The sequence below is a fragment of the Hyperoodon ampullatus genome, assembly GCF_949752795.1.
Source record: "Hyperoodon ampullatus genome assembly, chromosome: 8".
Lineage (NCBI taxonomy): Eukaryota > Metazoa > Chordata > Mammalia > Artiodactyla > Ziphiidae > Hyperoodon > Hyperoodon ampullatus.
The window spans coordinates 14,984,270-15,001,693 of NC_136921.1; the positions used below are offsets into that span (position 1 = coordinate 14,984,270).

Genomic DNA, 17,424 nt, shown 5'->3' on the forward strand with positions numbered 1-17,424 from the left:
ATTTTGAACTGTGCCTGGCACAGATAAAGTGCTTTTTGTGTGTTGGCTATTACTGCTTTCATTCCCATTTATTTTCCATTTAATTGCTTTAGTCTCATCAGAAGCTAAAGTTCTCTCTGCTTATTCTGTCTGTGGGTATGTATGTGTGTGTGTGTACATAAAATGAAATTTCTCCTGTCTGAATAGGATAATACTGTTTTGGGGGTCACTTACACACCTAAGTTCTTATAACTGTCTTCGAGTTATGCCTTTTCATCATTTCCATATTTGGTCACTTACAAGTCACGTCAGCCATAAGTTTTCCCTTATAAAAATCTTTGCCCTGCTGTGTTAGGGGGCGCGAAGGCCACCGCCAATTTCCTTGATTCACTAGGACTGTCATTATACAGTCATGCTCACGGCCATGATTTATTACAGTGGGACAACCCAAAACAAAATCCATGAAGGGAAAGGCGTGGGGTGAAGTCTAGAGGAAAGCAGGCATGAGCTTGCAAGAGTCCTGGCCCTGTGGAGGCACTCAGGAGGTGCTCCGTTCCGCCAGCAGAGTTACATCACATGTGTGAAATACCTTCTACCAGCAAAAAGGTGGCTGGAGACTCAGTACCCAAGGCTTTCACTAGGGGTTGGTCATGAAGTCAGCCTCTGCCTCACACGTGCTGAAATTCCAGACTCCCAGAAGGAAAGCATGTGGTCAGCGGTCTCTCAAATGTTAGTTTGAGTGAATCAGTGAACAAATAAACCTGGTAGGTATGAAGAAGCATGGACCAGAATTGAAAAACAGGCTTCTTCCTTATGGCCTCCAACGGTGCTTCTTTTAGGTTAGTATAACCTTGCATTTCAAGACTTCTGGGCTGTGAACAGAGTTTGAAACTTTTTATTTTTAATTCAATCATCAGTGTTGCGTGGACCCTACATTGATTGACTCCATCCTGTCCTCCTGCCCCTGCTCCTCAAAGGTTGTGATAGCTTTTACCCTCCTGGGTGGCACAGAGGTCACAGTGAAAAGATAACAGCAGGAGTGGTTCCCCAAATAAAAAAGAAAACATCTGCAGGTAGAAAACCCAGCCATCAGGCTTCTGGAGCAGCATTATTCATTTAGGGGCTGGTGCAAGTACCACACAAGTGCAAGTGGCCTTCCCTCCAGGATAAAAGTCTGCCTGTGACACGATCTGCAGTGTGAGAGTCACCATTGTCATGGACCCTTGAAGCTGCCCCGGATTCCTTCCCTGGACTGTAGAAGGGGGTGGAAATTTTAATTTTTTTAAACCAGTCTGATTCTCCTCTGTAGAAAGAGGCTGGTTTCCCTGCCTTTCAGTTTAGATAATCAATTCAATAAAAATCTAGTGTTTCCCCCCTTTGTTATCAAAGGAGAAAGGCTGCTTTCTGCCGCGGTAATGAAGAGGGCAGAGTTCAGGAGACTTGGCTGGAAGGAAACTGCTGTTTATTTGATAAAAGCAGATTGTACCATATCCTTTCCTCTCCCTCTTAGGCTAACATTTTAATGTTATAGAAACCAGCCAGGCTACCAGAATTACACATTTTTGTAGGTAACCCTGGAGGTCCTGCAGACTAGGAAAAAATATCCTTTGTAGTAGGTAACACAAATGTTTGGTGATTTACCAAGATATAAAATAGCATCAGCAATCCTAAGAGTGACTGGAAAATCAGATTTCCCCAAACTTACTATTTGTTCAGAGTTTAAAAGAAATCAGGCCTGAGGCTTAATTAATTTGTAGCATATGCTATACTCTGTACTCTTTTAAATCATTTTGTTGAATAACCCCTGTATATCAGTTTACAACTTAAAGATGGTTAAATTGCTTTAATTTAGCTATTTTGGGATGATTAGGGTGTTTTTTTGAGAACTTTTTTTTTTTAAGTTTTAAAAAATAATTATTTATTTAGGCTGTGCCGGGTCTTAGTTGCAGCACATGGGATCTTTAGTTGCGGCATGCATGTGGGACCTAGTTCCCCGAACAGGGATCGCGAACCTGGGCCCCCTGCACTGGGAGTGTGGAGTCTTACCCACTGGACCACCAGGGAAGTCCCCTGAGAACTTTTTTAAAAGAGCTGGTTTTAATCATCAAAAAATCTACAAACCATAAATGCTGGAGAGGGTGTGGAGAAAAGGGAACCCTCTTGCACTGTTGGTGGGAATGTAAATTGATACAGCCACTATGGAGAACAGTATGTAGGTTCCTTAAAAAACTAAAAATAGAACTACCATACGACCCAGCAATCCCACTACTGGGCATATACCCTGAGAAAACCATAATTCAAAAAGAGTCATGTACCACAATGTTCATTGCAGTACTATTTACAATAGCCAGGACATGGAAGCAACCTAAGTGTCCATCGACAGATGAATGAATAAAAAAGATGTGACACATATATACAATGGAATATTACTCAGCCATAAAAAGAAACGAAATTGAGTTATTTGTAGTGAGGTGGATGGACCTAGAGTCTGTCATACAGAGTGAAGTAAGTCAGAAAGAGAAAAACAAATACCGTATGCTAACACATATATATGAAACCTAAAAAAAAAATGGTTCTGAAGAACCTAGGGCCAGGACAGGAATAGACACAGACATAGAGAATGGACTTGAGGACACGGGGAGGGGGAAGGGTAAGCTGGGACGAAGTGAGAGAGTGGCATTGACATATATACACTACCAAACGTAAAATAGATAGTGGGAAGCAGCTGCATAGCACAGGGAGATCAGCTCGGTGCTTTGTGAGCACCTAGAGGGGCGGGGTAGGGAGGGTGGGAGGGAGAGGCAAGAGGGAGGAGATATGGGGATATATGTGTATGTATAGCTGATTCGCTTTGTTATGAAGCAGAAAGTAACACACCATTGTAAAGCAATTATACTCCAATAAAGATGCTAAAAACTAAAAGTTATACTCACCAAAAAAAAAAAAAAAAAAAAAAGAGCTGGTTTTAGAAATGCTGATGTGTCGGGCGAGGTGGAACTTGGCCTTGTGATTTTACAGAAACACTTGTGTGCTATTTGAATCTGTTTATCAAAGTGTGGGCATGATTTTCAAGGTAATCATACCAGAAAATAACATGTATTGAACCAAATGTATGTTCTCATGGAGTTACAGGTTTGAAAATGGTGTTAATCATGACTTACATGAGATGCCTCCTGTTTTGAGAGCCAGCGCTTTTTAGAAGAAAAATCATGCTTTGAGTCTGTCTTTGCTCTAGTATGTTGTAGCTTAAGCAGATGAGGCTTTATAGACTTGGTGATTTCCTAAAGTATATTTTTAACTTGCTTTCAATCAGCTCTCTTGAAAGAGTCAAACAAAGGGACTAGAAGAAATAAAAGGGGCCTCTCTGCTCCTCATCAGGAATGTCTTTGAGCAGATCACAGATTAATCTCCCAGGAATAAGTACTTCTTTCTTAATCAAACCTTTGGTTTTTAGTCTGCTTTTTATGTATCTACTGTAGTAAGGTAAAAGAACATACGGAATTATTATCCTTGATAGACAGGATGAAAATATTGAATAATATTTAATTAAGAGTAATGACTTCATTTATGCTTTTACAGTAATGTCTTCAGTTTCTTGGGAATCAAATTAGCATCTGAGCAAAGTGAGGATCCTAGAGCTCAGTTAAAAGTTAAAGTGGACTTATGTGTTTACTAAGTACTTTGAAATTCTTGACACTTGGTCAATGCCAAATGCTGTTTTTATTTCCAGTTTTAAGGTCAGATTCCTAACTATTCTTAAAGATATACTGCTTGGGACAGATAGCATTGTATCAGTTAGCTATTGCTATGTCACAAACCAACCGAAAATTCAGTGGCTTAAAACAACAAGTGTTATCATTGATCATGAGCCTATAGGTCACCTAGACAGTCCATCTGGTCACAGCCAGGCTCACTTATACACGTGTTGGCCCTGCTCATCTTAGTCCGTCTCTTTCACGTGGCTTGCTAGCCGCAGCCCTGTGGAGGATGGCTTCACCTGGCACAGTGGGGCTCTCTTCTGTGCGATCTCTCATCCTCCAGCAGGCTAGCCCCTCTTGTTCATGTAACCATGGTAGGCTTCCAAAAGAGGGTCTCTTTACTCAGAGCTGGCACTGCATTGCTACAACCATGTTCTTCTGGCCAAAGCAAGTGACAAGGCAGCCCATTTTCAAGATCAGAGAAGTAGCTTCCACCTCTTGATGGGAAGAGCTACAGAGTCACATTGTAAAGGGCATGGATGCAGGGAGGGGTAAAGCATTGGGCCCATTTTTGCAACTTGCTACCTCAAGCACTTACATATTGAATTGTATACTGTAGTTGGATCTTGAGGTAGTGAGAGATTTTGTTAGAATGATTGTACATATTGAGCACAGAAGTCAGGATTTTTTTGAGCTAAGTGAGAATTTTGGAATTAGACCTGGACTTTTCCACCTTCTGCATTTATTTGGAGAAAAAGGGAATTTAATGCTTCATGTTTGCTTATTGTTTAGGAGTTACTGCTTTGGGGGATAAAATGTAGAGTTTTCTGAATGCCCTTTAAAAATTGTTCTATATATTAATTAATTACCATATAAAGCTTCTTTGCTTTGAATTATTTACTTTGGTATTGTTTTGAAATGTGAATTTTCATCACCTTCTGGCAGAATAAGTAGACAGAGTTTGAAAATCTGATCCAGGGCTGCTGTTGGTTTGTTTTGTTTTAGGACTTTCTCCCTCCTGACTTCTGCCTCCCTAAGTATAAAATGGAGGTCTTGGGCTTCCCTGGTGGCGCAGTGGTTGGGAGTCCGCCTGCCGATGCAGGGGACACGGGTTCGTGCCCCGGTCTGGGAGGATCCCACATGCCGTGGAGCGGCTGGGCCCGTGAGCCATGGCCGCTGAGCCTGCGCGTCCGGAGCCTGTGCTCCGCGACGGGAGAGGCCACAGCAGTGAGAGGCCCGCGTACCGCAAAAAAAAAACAAACAAAAAAAAACCAAAGGAGGTCTTGGCTGTCATCTTTGCCTTGAGGGTGTGGCATCATGTTCTCGACAGACCACAGCTTTTCTAGATTCCCAGTGCATATGTAGAAGGCAGGAGGTAGCGTCTGTGCCACTGGAGCTCTTCTCTGGGAACTTTGAGAAGTTAAGCGGGGACACGTTTGTGAAGAGGTGCGGTTTCTTGCCTTGTATCTTTCAGGCCATCGAGTCCTGTGCCTTTTGGTGTCTTCTCTTTCCTGCCTTTCTGCACTGGACTTCTTTGCCCAGCTCTGCCCATTCTGCCCCAGCTCACTGCTCCCGGGGCGTAACTGATGCTCTCAAGGCCCCGTCCACCCGGCACCTGTAGCCCTCGTGTCCAGGCCCTCCTCACTCCTCTGCGCTGACCTCCATGGGTGCAGCGGATCCCCTGAAAGACTCCATGGGGGCACAGGGCCTCCTAGACTCTGCCGCACTGAAAAAAGGAAAGTGGTCGAGCCCTATTTGAAACTGCCTCTGATTCTAGTGCCTGCAGCCTCGCCAGAGCTTCAGTCTGACCCCTGCTTTACTACTCAGCCTCACTTGCTCTCAGTGGTAATGATTTAACGGGCTCACTCCCAGGGAGTGGACGGTTTTTACATTTAGAATTTGAGAGAGGTACCCTTGAAAATCAGGCAAGATAAGTCCTTATGTGCCTCAGGGCTTATGAGGAGGTGTTTAATTGTTGGTGGCCCTGCTGTTTCCCTGCTTCTCAGCTGTTCCACATCTTTTCTCTGGGAACGCCCCTCCCCCCCCAGGAACCAGAGTCCTTGTCTGCCCCGGGGCGTGTTCCCTCCTCTCCTTCTTTCTCCCCTTCATCAGCCGCCTTATCCTCCCTGCCCAGCCTGACTCAGCCTAGTCATGGAATTTACTTCTATCATCTTATATTAAGCTTAAAAAAAAAAAAACCTTAATATATTATAAACATTTTTTCATGGTTCTATGGTCTTCATAACTAATTTTAATGACTATATAGGCAATTAAATTCATGTGTCATTAATCCATTTCATTATTTAACATGTTCCCCTAACTTTATTCCTTTGAATAATGTTCATATGAACTTTTTAAAATATGTAGTTCCTTTTTTTATCTATTAAAAAATTTCTTCAGGATCAGTTGCCGAGCCTGGAATTCCTAAATCAGTTTATTGTTGTCGTCATCATCATCATCATTGTTATTATTGTTATCTTTATGATTAGGCAGGAAACGTGCTTCTCACTCTACGGAGCAAAATTCTTTTTTTTTTTTTTTTTTTGCGGTACACGGGCCTCTCACTGTTGTGGCCTCTCCCGTTGTGCAGCACAGGCTCCGGACGCGCAGGCTCAGCGGCCATGGCTCACGGGCCCAGCCGCTCCGCGGCACGTGGGATCTTCCCGGACCTGGGCACAAACCCGTGTCCCCCGCACCGGCAGGCGGGCTCTCAACCACTGCGCCACCAGGGAAGCCCTGGAGCACAATTCTTGCCAAAGGATTAGCTCTAGTGTGCAGTGAGTGCTGACAGAAAATCATGAGAGCCCTAGAAACGGCGTGTTATTATTGTTTTCAGCTGTTCCTTTGCTTAGCCCTGCCCGGCAATACATTTTAAACACATTTCAGTCTGAAATATTTAAAATAAAGAAATACAATCCAACTTTGGCATTTCATTTATTTAGAAAATGAATAGATGATGATCCACCGTGCTGAACAACGAGGCAAATAAGATGATGGTTTGATGCGCATACAGTGGGGCTATAGTCTTACAGAGAGACTTCCTCTCATGTCTCCATGGAAAACGCTGCAGCCCTACATGAGTTCATGCTTCTCAAACTAGGAGGGCAAAGAAGACTGATGGTGCAGCCCTCCACAGGGACAGCAGGAGCATGGGGAAGATTGAGAAGCACTTATAGTAGTGTAGGCTCTGAAAGAAATGACACATTTCCTTTCTAAGTACCTTTTGGAAAAATATCAGACTATTGTTTTTAAAAGAACTTAAAAATAGATCTTGGCAAAGATGAACATGTTTCTAAGGTTCTGGTTTTAAGGAAAGACTTTTTTTCCAGATTGACGCAGTCTTGGAACATCAAACAAGACCCCTCTACTAGAAAAATGGGTAGAATAAGCAGCAGGCAAAAGATAAAATGAGTTTAGGTGAGTGGGTGTAGGTTGTCAAAATAGTGAAGGAAAAGTTAAGCTGTTTTACTTCAGTCAGAGAGGGACTTAGACCTTCATCTAGGCAGACAAGATTGTGGTTTTTGGAAAAATAAAGCCATCTGATCCTGACACTTTGGTGATTATATCGTTCATTAATATCATCCTAGAGTTTTTAATAGTTTGCTCCTGTAAAATGTTACTAAACTCTTTGTGACTAGTAGATTTTGTTTCCAGTTTTCTGCATAGTAAATTTTTTTAGTCTGTGGAATTTGTTGATTTTTTTAAATAAGCAGCCCAACTTAAGCCCGTTTTTATAACCATTTTTTTAAACCAATGAGGCATGTTCTGACTACAGTACAGAACAAATTTCTATATTACTTAGTAGAAATTATACACCTTTGTTTAATATCATAGTTTCTTGAGAGTGCCGGAGTACTAGGAGTTAAATTTAATATCGTTTTGATTTTTATCTCAGAAGTGGGAGATTTTAATGTGTCCCCTAAGTAAGGGAAAGAGTTTGGCTTGAAAAGAGAAGGAAGGGAATTCCAGATAGAAAGTGTAAGTACAGAGGTAAAGCCAACTATCAAGGTCAGCTGCTTGATTTGGAACCTGATTCCCAAGCAAGGATGGTCTTCTCTCAGCCTGGATGTGATAAATAATTTCCAAATGAAACACCCCAAGAGATCATTTGTCTTGCCAGTTTCCCAGTGTGTCAGCTGGGTGCAGACCAAATGGTAGTAACTTATGTTTGTCCTCCAAAGGAAATAATACTGTGTTTCAAAGATGCTGGGGTCTAGGTAGGTCCCATTTTGACCTTGGACTAAGCTGCATGAAGTTAAAATTTGACTTTTCCAGGTTAGATGATTGGATGGAAGAGACAACCTTTAAGGTTTCCAGCTCACAGTGACTTCTGTGCTGTCTGAAATCACTCTTCTTTCAAGAGGACACAGGGAAAAGCATGTGCCACTGAGGCCTCCATTGAGCTACCAGTGCATTCATGACCCACAACTTTTGGGGTTGATCTGGGGGCTTTTAGACTACATCAGCATTCTGGTCTTTAGACCCTTAAAAAAACAGACATCCCTTTGAGTGAATGAAGGCGCTGTACGGTGCTCTCATCTTCAAGTGCCTTGGCCTTTGCTGTCCTGTCTTTGCAAGTGGAGTAGAATCCTTGAACAGATTTAATGCTTAGAGGTGAGTTGGCCTTTAACTTCTTATAACTCCTGTTTCATCCCCTATGTTGAACATAAGTAATGAAATATATCCATAAACATTCTGTACTAAGTAACATAAGTAACATAAAATATAGTCAACAGAATGTAATATTGTGTTAGTAGTTCAGGCCTAAGGATCATCATTATAAGCTTCTATTGATTAATTTAAGTGAGGGAGATCGTGCTGAAATGGTACCCATCCTGCGGGTGCTGCCCAGATGAACTACTGCCTAGAGAGAAAAGTCCTTGGTGGAGTGGTGAGGGAGGAGGGATTAGGACATAACCTGAGCTCAGCATATTTGAGGCCTCTGAGGTTGACAGCTTGCTGGGATGTAGGGTCTGGGTCTGGGAATCATAATTATGTCAGTTGAACCCCTGATTTGAGACAACAGTTGGTTGGCTCTGAACACAGGGGCAGTGGGATGCATGGTTCCTTGGGAGATGTAGCCAGTAGCCGACATGCCCGAGGTGGACCAGAGGGATGAGCCCACCACGTAACCTGAGAGGAGGCTGCACTGAGGCATGAGTGATGAGGGCTGGACGGTGGGGGGCATGCTGAGAACAGAGAAAAGGGCCAGTGTTGCAGGTAGGCATTACTGCTTACTTCTTAAAAAAACAAGCAAAAACCTGCAACACCATTATCATACCTAAAGAAATAAGCAGTATTTGTTTTTAAATAAATTTATTTATTTATTTATGGCTGCATTGGATCTTCGTTGTTGGGTCTTAGTTGCTGCACGCAGGCTTTCTCTAGTTGCGGCGAACGGGGGCTACTGTTCGTTGCGGTGCACAGGCTTCTCATTGCAGTGGCTTCTCTTGTTGTGGAGCATGGGCTCTAGGCGTGCAGGCTTCAGTAGTTGCGGCACATGGGCTCAGTAGTTGTGGCTTACGGGCTTAGTTGCTCCGCGGCATGTGGGATCTTCCTGGGCCAGGGCTTGCACCTGTGTCACCTGCATTAGCAGGCGGAGTCTTAACCAGTGTGCCACCAGGGAAATCCCCATTAAGTATTTTTCATAGCTTCATTTAAATGGTTTCAAACTAGAAAGATCTGTTCCATGAAAAAGTCTTAACCTCTGAGGTTTGTGAAAAAAGAAAACTAAATAATCATGAACAGTAACCAAGAACCCACAAATAATAACAGTGGTTTAAAATGTTACCTCAAAGAGTGTCAAATTTTGGTTTAAGATGTCGAACTACAAACAGTAAAAAGTATAAGTCTGTTCACAGATGCTTTAGTCTGATCTTTCTCTCTCTTTCCCTTTTAATTTTGGATGTGAACTTGAGCTTTCTAGAACTTCCTATCACAATATAGGTACTCCTGAAGGAGTCTGCCTGATTGCCTTGCCTTGTGAACTTTGTCACGTAGGATCTTGTTTAATGGTGCTTGAACGAAGAGACAGTGTCTGAGAGTCTTCATGGTGTCCCAGGCAGACACAGTGTATGAGTACCTGTTTGATTGCAAATAGCAAAGATTACTCAGATTCGCTTAAGCCGCTGAGGGTGTTTATGGTGATGATGCTGGGACATCTGCCTCACGGAACCCAAGTCTAGGGAAATAGCGGCCTCAGGAGCAGCTGGCATGGGGGACTCTCCACCTGGACTGTCTCCAGCTTGCTACTGCTTCTCCTCTTCGGCCGGCTTCATTCTTTCCCTTTTATTAACGTACAAAATTCTCCAGTCCAAATTGCGAAATGTGTGACCAGAAACAGTCATTTCAATGACTGGAGACATACTGATCTATTTCTGTCTCTCCTGGTTTCTGATTTCCCAGGGAAGGAACTGACTGATCCCATTTCTGGTCTGGCCAGTTGTGATCAGAGGTGGGATGTAGAGAAACATTCTGAGGGATTCAACTTGGCCAAAGGTTCCATCGTGACCAGTTAGCAGTGGCTGGAAGATGGGTCATGTTTTACAAATGGCTGTTCCTACACTACGGCCTATATGGCCAGTTCACATTTAAAATAGCATGATTCCCACTGTGCTGCTGGGTCATCTTATTTATTTGGATGAATGAAAGTTAACATCTAGTCTTTATTTTCTTTTATTTAGCTCTAATCACTTACAGTAATCTGTAAGATCTTAAGTACAGTTGGACAGGTTCTGAAAGATGCGTACACCCACGTCACCTACTCCCCAGAGCCTTACCATGGCCCTAGAAGGTTCCCTCACATCCCTTCACTGCATTCTGTCCTCATCCCCAGAAGCAACCACCATTCTGCTTTTTATCCTCATAGACCTGTCTTACTTGTCTTGAACTTCAAGCAGAATGGAAACATAGTGTCAACATTTAGCCTTACTGTATTTTAGTTCAAGGTTGCAACCATTAATTCCGTGCTGGCTGTGGGCCAGAATCTGTGTTGCTGTTAGAGTGTGACAGAGCTGACAATAAGGGACACTGAGACAGGAGTCATGGCGAAGGCAGAGCACAGCTGTGCCGGAAAAGGCAGTGAGTGTCCTCCTCTGAAGAGGAAGAGGCCCAGAGCTTCCTGGAGGTTCCATGAGTGCTGGAGAAATATTCCATAGTGTTCTTCTGAGGTGCTAAGCCAAAATATTAAACCTTGGCTGTTTTGGTCATGTGTCATTTTCCTGCCTGTGTCCAGGATTTCCTCATCTCTCAGTGTGCGTTCTGGTGAAAGGAGAGGCTCAGAGACGGGTGTGGAAGGATTTCCTCCCGGGGCCGAGACGACTGGGAATTATCTGTGAACGAGCGGTGGCGTGGGCTCTTCTTTGTACTCACGTCTCTCCCAGTTCTCCAGAAACATTTTCTTTCCATTTACGTCTACGACTCTCATTTGGCTGAGACAGCCAGGCGACCAAGTTTGCAGTTTGTTGCCAAGAAAAGTAGTTAATAGTTCTCAGCTTTCTTTGTATATCATTATATGATGAATATTTTCCATATTATTAAAGTTATTTAGAATCCTGACTCCTAGTTACTGCATAACTCACCATGTATGGACATACTGTAGGTAACTCTATAATATGTGTGTGTGTATATACACACATATATACTAGTATAAAGTATACCATAATACTCTGTGTGTGTATTTGTCTAATTTTTCCAGTTATTAATGTTATAAGGTCAATGGGAAACAATATTGAAAATAAAATAAAAAGTTTGCCTGGAGCGGAAAAGAAGGTAAAATTACTAAAGACTACTCGTTTTTTTCTTTGCTTTTCTCCACAGAACTATCCGAGTATGGCTGAAAAGAGACAGCGGTCAGTACTGGCCCAGCATTTACCACACAATGGCCTGTGAGTAGCTGTCTTTGAGGATTTAAATTTCAAAATTCCTGATTAAAAAAATGCCGCTAGATTTCGAAATGAGCTTCTTAGTTGCCTGATACCTCTGATAGGCTGTGTTAAACCACAGGAAGACTCCCTTTCTCTTGCGAATGAAGCTGGGTCTACCGGCTTAACTGAAGTGGACTTGAACAGAACTGGAGAAAATAAAAGGAAGAGGAAAGCCTCCCACCTCCTCCATTTTCCTTTGTCTTCCTTTTGCCAACTTGTATTAGTAGTAACTTTCTTCTTAGTAATAGCTGATATTGACACTAAAACAGGGCTCTGAACACTCTGCCTTCTTAACTGGCCTTTTGCCCAACTTTTTCATAAACTCTGGGTACTGTTGAGAGATTTGATCCAAGGCACAATGCATTCTACATGGAGATTTTTCTCAGTAGTCAAATATGTTCTAAAAATAAACCTTGATGATAAAGCTTTTGCATTGAGATTTTAGAACAGCCCTGAGATGTAGTGACATAAAATTACATTTAAATTCAGCCCTTCCTGCAGATCTAAGCAGCTTTGTATCCTTCTTTCCCACTTCTCCATCCTTTCTTGAAAAAAGCGCCTGGATACCACCCAGGTCCAAGCTGGGGTTGAGTCCTGCCACCCCCAGTGGCCACACGGAAGGCATCCATAGCTGCTTATTTCCTGGTGGTTTTGGTCCTTAATGAGGGCTTTTCCTCAGTTAAGGTTTCAATAATCAGAGGATCCCCTAGGAAAAGACAAAAGGCTCTGGAGCAGGCTTGACGGTTTGCTAGTGACGACTGTTACGAAGTTCTCCAAAGAAGAGTGTTTGCTAGTTCCAGACTCTGTGGACACTGTTCATAGCTCCCTTAAGAGTTATTCCAGGGGCTGTGGAGTTTCTTACAAACACGGAGCTGCCAGTTATTCAGCAAATTCCTTATATCAGCTTGAGTCATCCTCCCAAGCACCTCCGTTCTTGGCTAGCACTTTCTCATTTGCACATTTATCGCAGGGTACATGCAGGGTTTAGATCCTATAAGCATTTCCACAAATTAGTAGTTTATCAGGATTTTCATTTGTTCTGCCTTCTACTGACAGCTTGGGCAGGCTGGTTATCTTTTCTATCTTGATAACCATTCAATGAAAATGAAGTGGGCTTTTTGGAATACTGGTATAAAGCTAACTATTATAAAAGGAACCATAAAACTTTACCATATGCAGTGTGTTAAGACTACCTGAAACCCTAATCATGATTTACTGTGCCAGGCAGTAGTACCTCCCGTCCTGTGTCCGTGTGTGTCTGTGGATTTGTCACCTTGGTTACTCAGTGTGAAATAGGAAGCGGCTGATGTCTTGTGAATGTGCTTATGGAGGCCGTTTGATACATTTACTTTGGGATTTTGAGGGAGCAGGGTAGAGGTAGGCGGGGTACTCTGGGCCTCTGAGCCTATCCTTTACCCAATTGAAAAATAAAAGGCTTCTCTTAGACAGATAACTCCTTACTTCCAGTGACCCAGTGATAGATCCAACAGCCTGGGGACCTGCTACCTGTGCTGGGGGGTGTTTTGCCGTCTTTGTGGACAGTCCTGCTAATGCTCTTGCTGTTATCCCTCCCTCCTCTCCATTACCCCGCACTTCATAATCTGGCCACAGCTCAATCTCCTGAGATCTCAACCTTGGAGTTCATGCTCTTAAGAACAGAGAGAGACTGAGATAGATTTTTGTCCAGTGTTTAGTTCAGTGACTCCTTGGCTTGTATTTCCCCCAGATATTTAGTTCACTTTGTAATTGATTTCTCCCCCAGGGCACCAGAACCTAGCAGTAGCAGTGAACACTCTTCCTTGGCTTTTGGGTCTTGGGCACGTGGCTTTGCTTTCTCTGTTGCCATCCCTTGCTATCTTGGCCTAACTGTACCCTCCAGAAGTAGCTTCCAGCGCTGTGGCTGGAAAGACTAGTAAAAACACATCTCTGCTGTGGGTGACTGACACCTTCATGTTTGTATCTACACGTATGCAGCCTGTTGCTTCCAGATGCCTCTTTATCACCTCCATCTGGAACAATGTCTACTGATGAAATTTCAAGAACACTGCCAGAAGAAAACAGAATGAATGAATTTTGAGAAATAACTGCTTGTCTGTTTTATTTTAAAATTAAATTTGAAGTATGAGAAGAAAAGTGCCATGTTGGTTTTAAAAACTGTCTGCAGATTACCCAGTTGAGGACATTTTAGTGGTCATCCACCAGTTTGTTTCCTGTGACCTAACAGAGGTGATCAGTAAGCAAACCTTAGAATGTTGCTGTACGTGGACCAATTATGATTCAGAACATTACCTCACATAACAAAAATAACTTTCAGAATCTGCTTTAGCTGAAGAAAGATGTAACTCTTAGTTTCTGTATCTACTATGTGCCTCATGCATTTTTGTTTTTTGGTGCTATTTTATGAAATCATCACAACAGCTATATAAGGTAGATGATATTTTCACCATTTAGTAGACAAGGAAACTGAGGCCAGAGGTTGGAATTGCAGTTCATGCCCATCTGACTCCAAAACTGTGCTGCTCACCGCGATATGGGGTAGGTCCACAAACTTTTTCTGCAAGGGGCCATAAATACTACGCTTTATGGGCTAAACAGTCTCTGTGGCAACTTCTCAACTCTGCCATGGTCATGTGAAAGCAGCCATAGGAATACATAAATGAAAGAGCCTGACTATATTCCAGAAAACCCTTTGTTTACAAAACTAAAGTTTTAAGCATATGATTTTGGACTGCAATGGTGCCTTTTTAAAAGGTCACTGATTTGAAAGATGATTTGTGTTTTGCTTGTTTATAAAACTATGTGAACATTCACATTAAAAAAAAAAAAGTATAGTTTATCTCAGTAGAAGCTTCCCTTCTAGGAAAAAAGCCAGGACATTTTTAGATACAAAGCAAACTAGCGAGGCTTTTTTTTTAAATATGTTAGAATTCTCTAGTCTTATAAAATTACTCAGCACATTGTAATTTTTACGCAAAAGATTTTAACATGTCTATGTACAGTTAGTTATAGGATTGGGCATAAAAAGAATTGAAAAGAAGCTTAAAACTAAAGCATTAAGATTTAGTACCAACTGAAAAGCAAGCAAAAATGATGACAGTGAATCTTTAAAATCATCAAAGAGATTTGATTTCTCAAAGATAATTTTATGTGTGTTTATTAAAAAGCACTTTGTATGAAGATACATATATCTTTGTGGTTATAATTCTTAAACATGATCGTTCTTTGTAGTTTCAAACATCAATATGGTGGATAAGGGTGTACAAACTTGTAGTCAGTTCTAACTGTTTTGTGTGTAGACAGTTTTGGTCTCTACATTTCAACAAGATAGTTTTTTGAATGCAACTGAAATAGTCTGATCATACAGCTAACTATGTTTCTGCCTTTGAGTACAATTCAGTATTGTAGTTTATTTTCTTCCTTTGGTGGAGAATATCAGCCATTGTAGTTAGAGAACTTTAAACTGCTTTCAAATCGTAACTTCATTTATAAGATTTTTCTCTTTTACTTTTTTTAAGAAGTTTTATTTCAAAATAAACTCAAGTTTGTTTATTTCCTAGCATGCATTTCATTCCACAGTCAATTAAAATTCTTAAGGCTGAAGTGAACCCAAACATTTCTTTTTCCAAATGTTCCATTTTCTAAATCACTTTAATTCTGATTTTTAGCAGAGGAGATGATTTAGAGTTTCTCCCTTGTGAAACTCATTCTCTGGCCCATGCTTTCTGGAAGAAGACTATGTAGAAGCTGGAAGAGGGGTGCATACATGGGAAGAGTCGGGGCTGTCCTAGTCACATGACATGCTATGGACAAAGAAACATATCTACCCCTCACAACTCGTTACCACAAACGGGTTGTATGAGTCATCGCAAAACGGAACATTTTTCTCATCATTGGGAAAAAAAAACCAAGTAATCCCAAAGTGGCTTTCCCAGCTTGCTCACATGCCACGGAAAGGGAATTGTGGTGCTGGGAACTGTTCTTTCCACAGATGCCAGGTGCTGTTTCACCTGTGATGGGGAAGTGGGAGGGGCAGGATGACCTGTGGAATTTGGGTAGCAGATCACCTGCTCTAAGCACTGGACCCCAGACCTTGCCAGAAACAGGTAGGAGTTTCAATCAGATGAAACTTCATGGAGCTCGCTTCACCCAAAGTGATAAAAGTAACTTGGAAGATTGTTAAAGTTAAAATTTTACACTAAGACAACAGAATTTTAGTAATTTTTTTTTATAAAGTGTTTTTGCCCTCTTTCTTTTAACCTAAGTTTTATAGCTCTTTTTAATAATGTACCTTGAACAATGACTTAACATGCTTAGCTTTGCACGTAACGTGATCTTTGTCTTTCTGGCAGCTCCTTGCTCTGCTATGGCTTACCATCATGATAGCAGACGGATATTTGTGGGCCAGGATAACGGAGCCGTGATGGTAGGTAGCTTCCAGAATGTATTCATTATATTGACCTCCTGTGTTCACTCCTGTTGGACAGTGTAAATAAAGCTAACAATGAATGCCTGCTTGTTTGGCATTAGAAAATGTGTCATTCAGTACAGATGTTAGGCCTAAAAATGGATTAATTTTAGTTTGTGCTTAATTGTAAACTACAGGTCTTCCTCAACTTATGATGGGGTTATATCCTGATAAACCCATCGTAAGTTGAAAATACATTTGGGACTTCCCTTGTGGAGCCATGGTGAGGAATCCTCCTGCCAATTCAGGGGACACGGGTTCGATCCCTGGTCTGGGAAGATCCCACATGCCGCAGAGGAGCTAAGCCCGTGTGCCACAACTACTGAGCCTGTGCTCTAGAACCCACAAGCCACAACTACTGAAGCCCGCGCGCCTAGAGCCTGTGCTTCGCAACAAGAGAACCCACAGTAATGAGAAGCCTGTGCACTGCAATGAAGAGTAGCCCCTGCTTGCCACAACTAGAGAAAGCCCACACACAGCGACGAAGACCCAACGCAGCCAAAACTTAAAAAAAAAATTAATTAGTAAAAAAAAGAAAATATATTTAATACACTTAATCTACTGAATATCATAGCTTAGCCTAGCCTACCTTAAACGTGCTCAGAACACTTAACATTAGCCTACAGTTGGGCAAAATCACCTAACACAAAGCCTATTTTATAATAAAGTATTGAATATCTCATGTTAATTATTGAATACCATACTGAAAGTGAAAAACAGAATGATTGTGTGAGTCCAGAATGATGGTAAGTGTGTTGGTTGTTAACCTTCATGATCACATGGCTGAGCGGGGCTGCAGCTGCCCCTCCCCAGCATCATGAGGGAGGATCGTATGGGAAAAGATCAACATTAATCGAAGCGTGGTTTCTACTGAAGGCGTATTGCTTTAGCACCATCGTAAAATTGAAAAATCATAAGTTGAAGCATCATAAGTCAGGGACCATCTGTAGTTCCATGGAGCTCTGAATGCTGTCATGATTGATGGTTTGGTTGAGCTCAGTCTAGCCCACAAAGCACAGCCTTCGTACAGGGGACGTGAGTCCTGTAGCAGCCCTGACCCCTGAACCTATGAAGGAGGAGTCTGGGGCAAGGAAAGTGTGGGAGAGAGCGCACGCACGTGTGTGTGTGTGTGTGTGTGTGTAGGATGAGGAGGAAGGAAAACAAGACTAGGGACTAGTCATTCAGCCAACAGCTCATATAACTCTTTGAGGCTCTACATCTCAAACCATCTTTGGTGAAGGACCAGATATTTAAATTTTCAGTTTATTATAGATTGGTATTTTTGTGGGTCTAACTGTGTGTGTGAGTGTGCATATATTTAATGGAGATGTAATTCATACACCATAAAATTCACCAG

The 17,424-nt window shown here is 42.1% G+C and overlaps 1 protein-coding gene across 1 annotated transcript in view; it reads left to right on the forward strand.

Moving 5' to 3' along the window:
• WDFY1 (WD repeat and FYVE domain containing 1) overlaps positions 1-17,424 on the forward strand; it is a 44,709-nt gene that overhangs the window by 5,197 nt on the left and 22,088 nt on the right. Inside the window, exons 2-3 of the mRNA XM_079710060.1 lie at positions 11,496-11,563; positions 15,952-16,025. Coding sequence (XP_079566186.1) covers positions 11,496-11,563; positions 15,952-16,025 — 142 coding nt within the window. The remainder of the gene's footprint in view (positions 1-11,495; positions 11,564-15,951; positions 16,026-17,424) is intronic.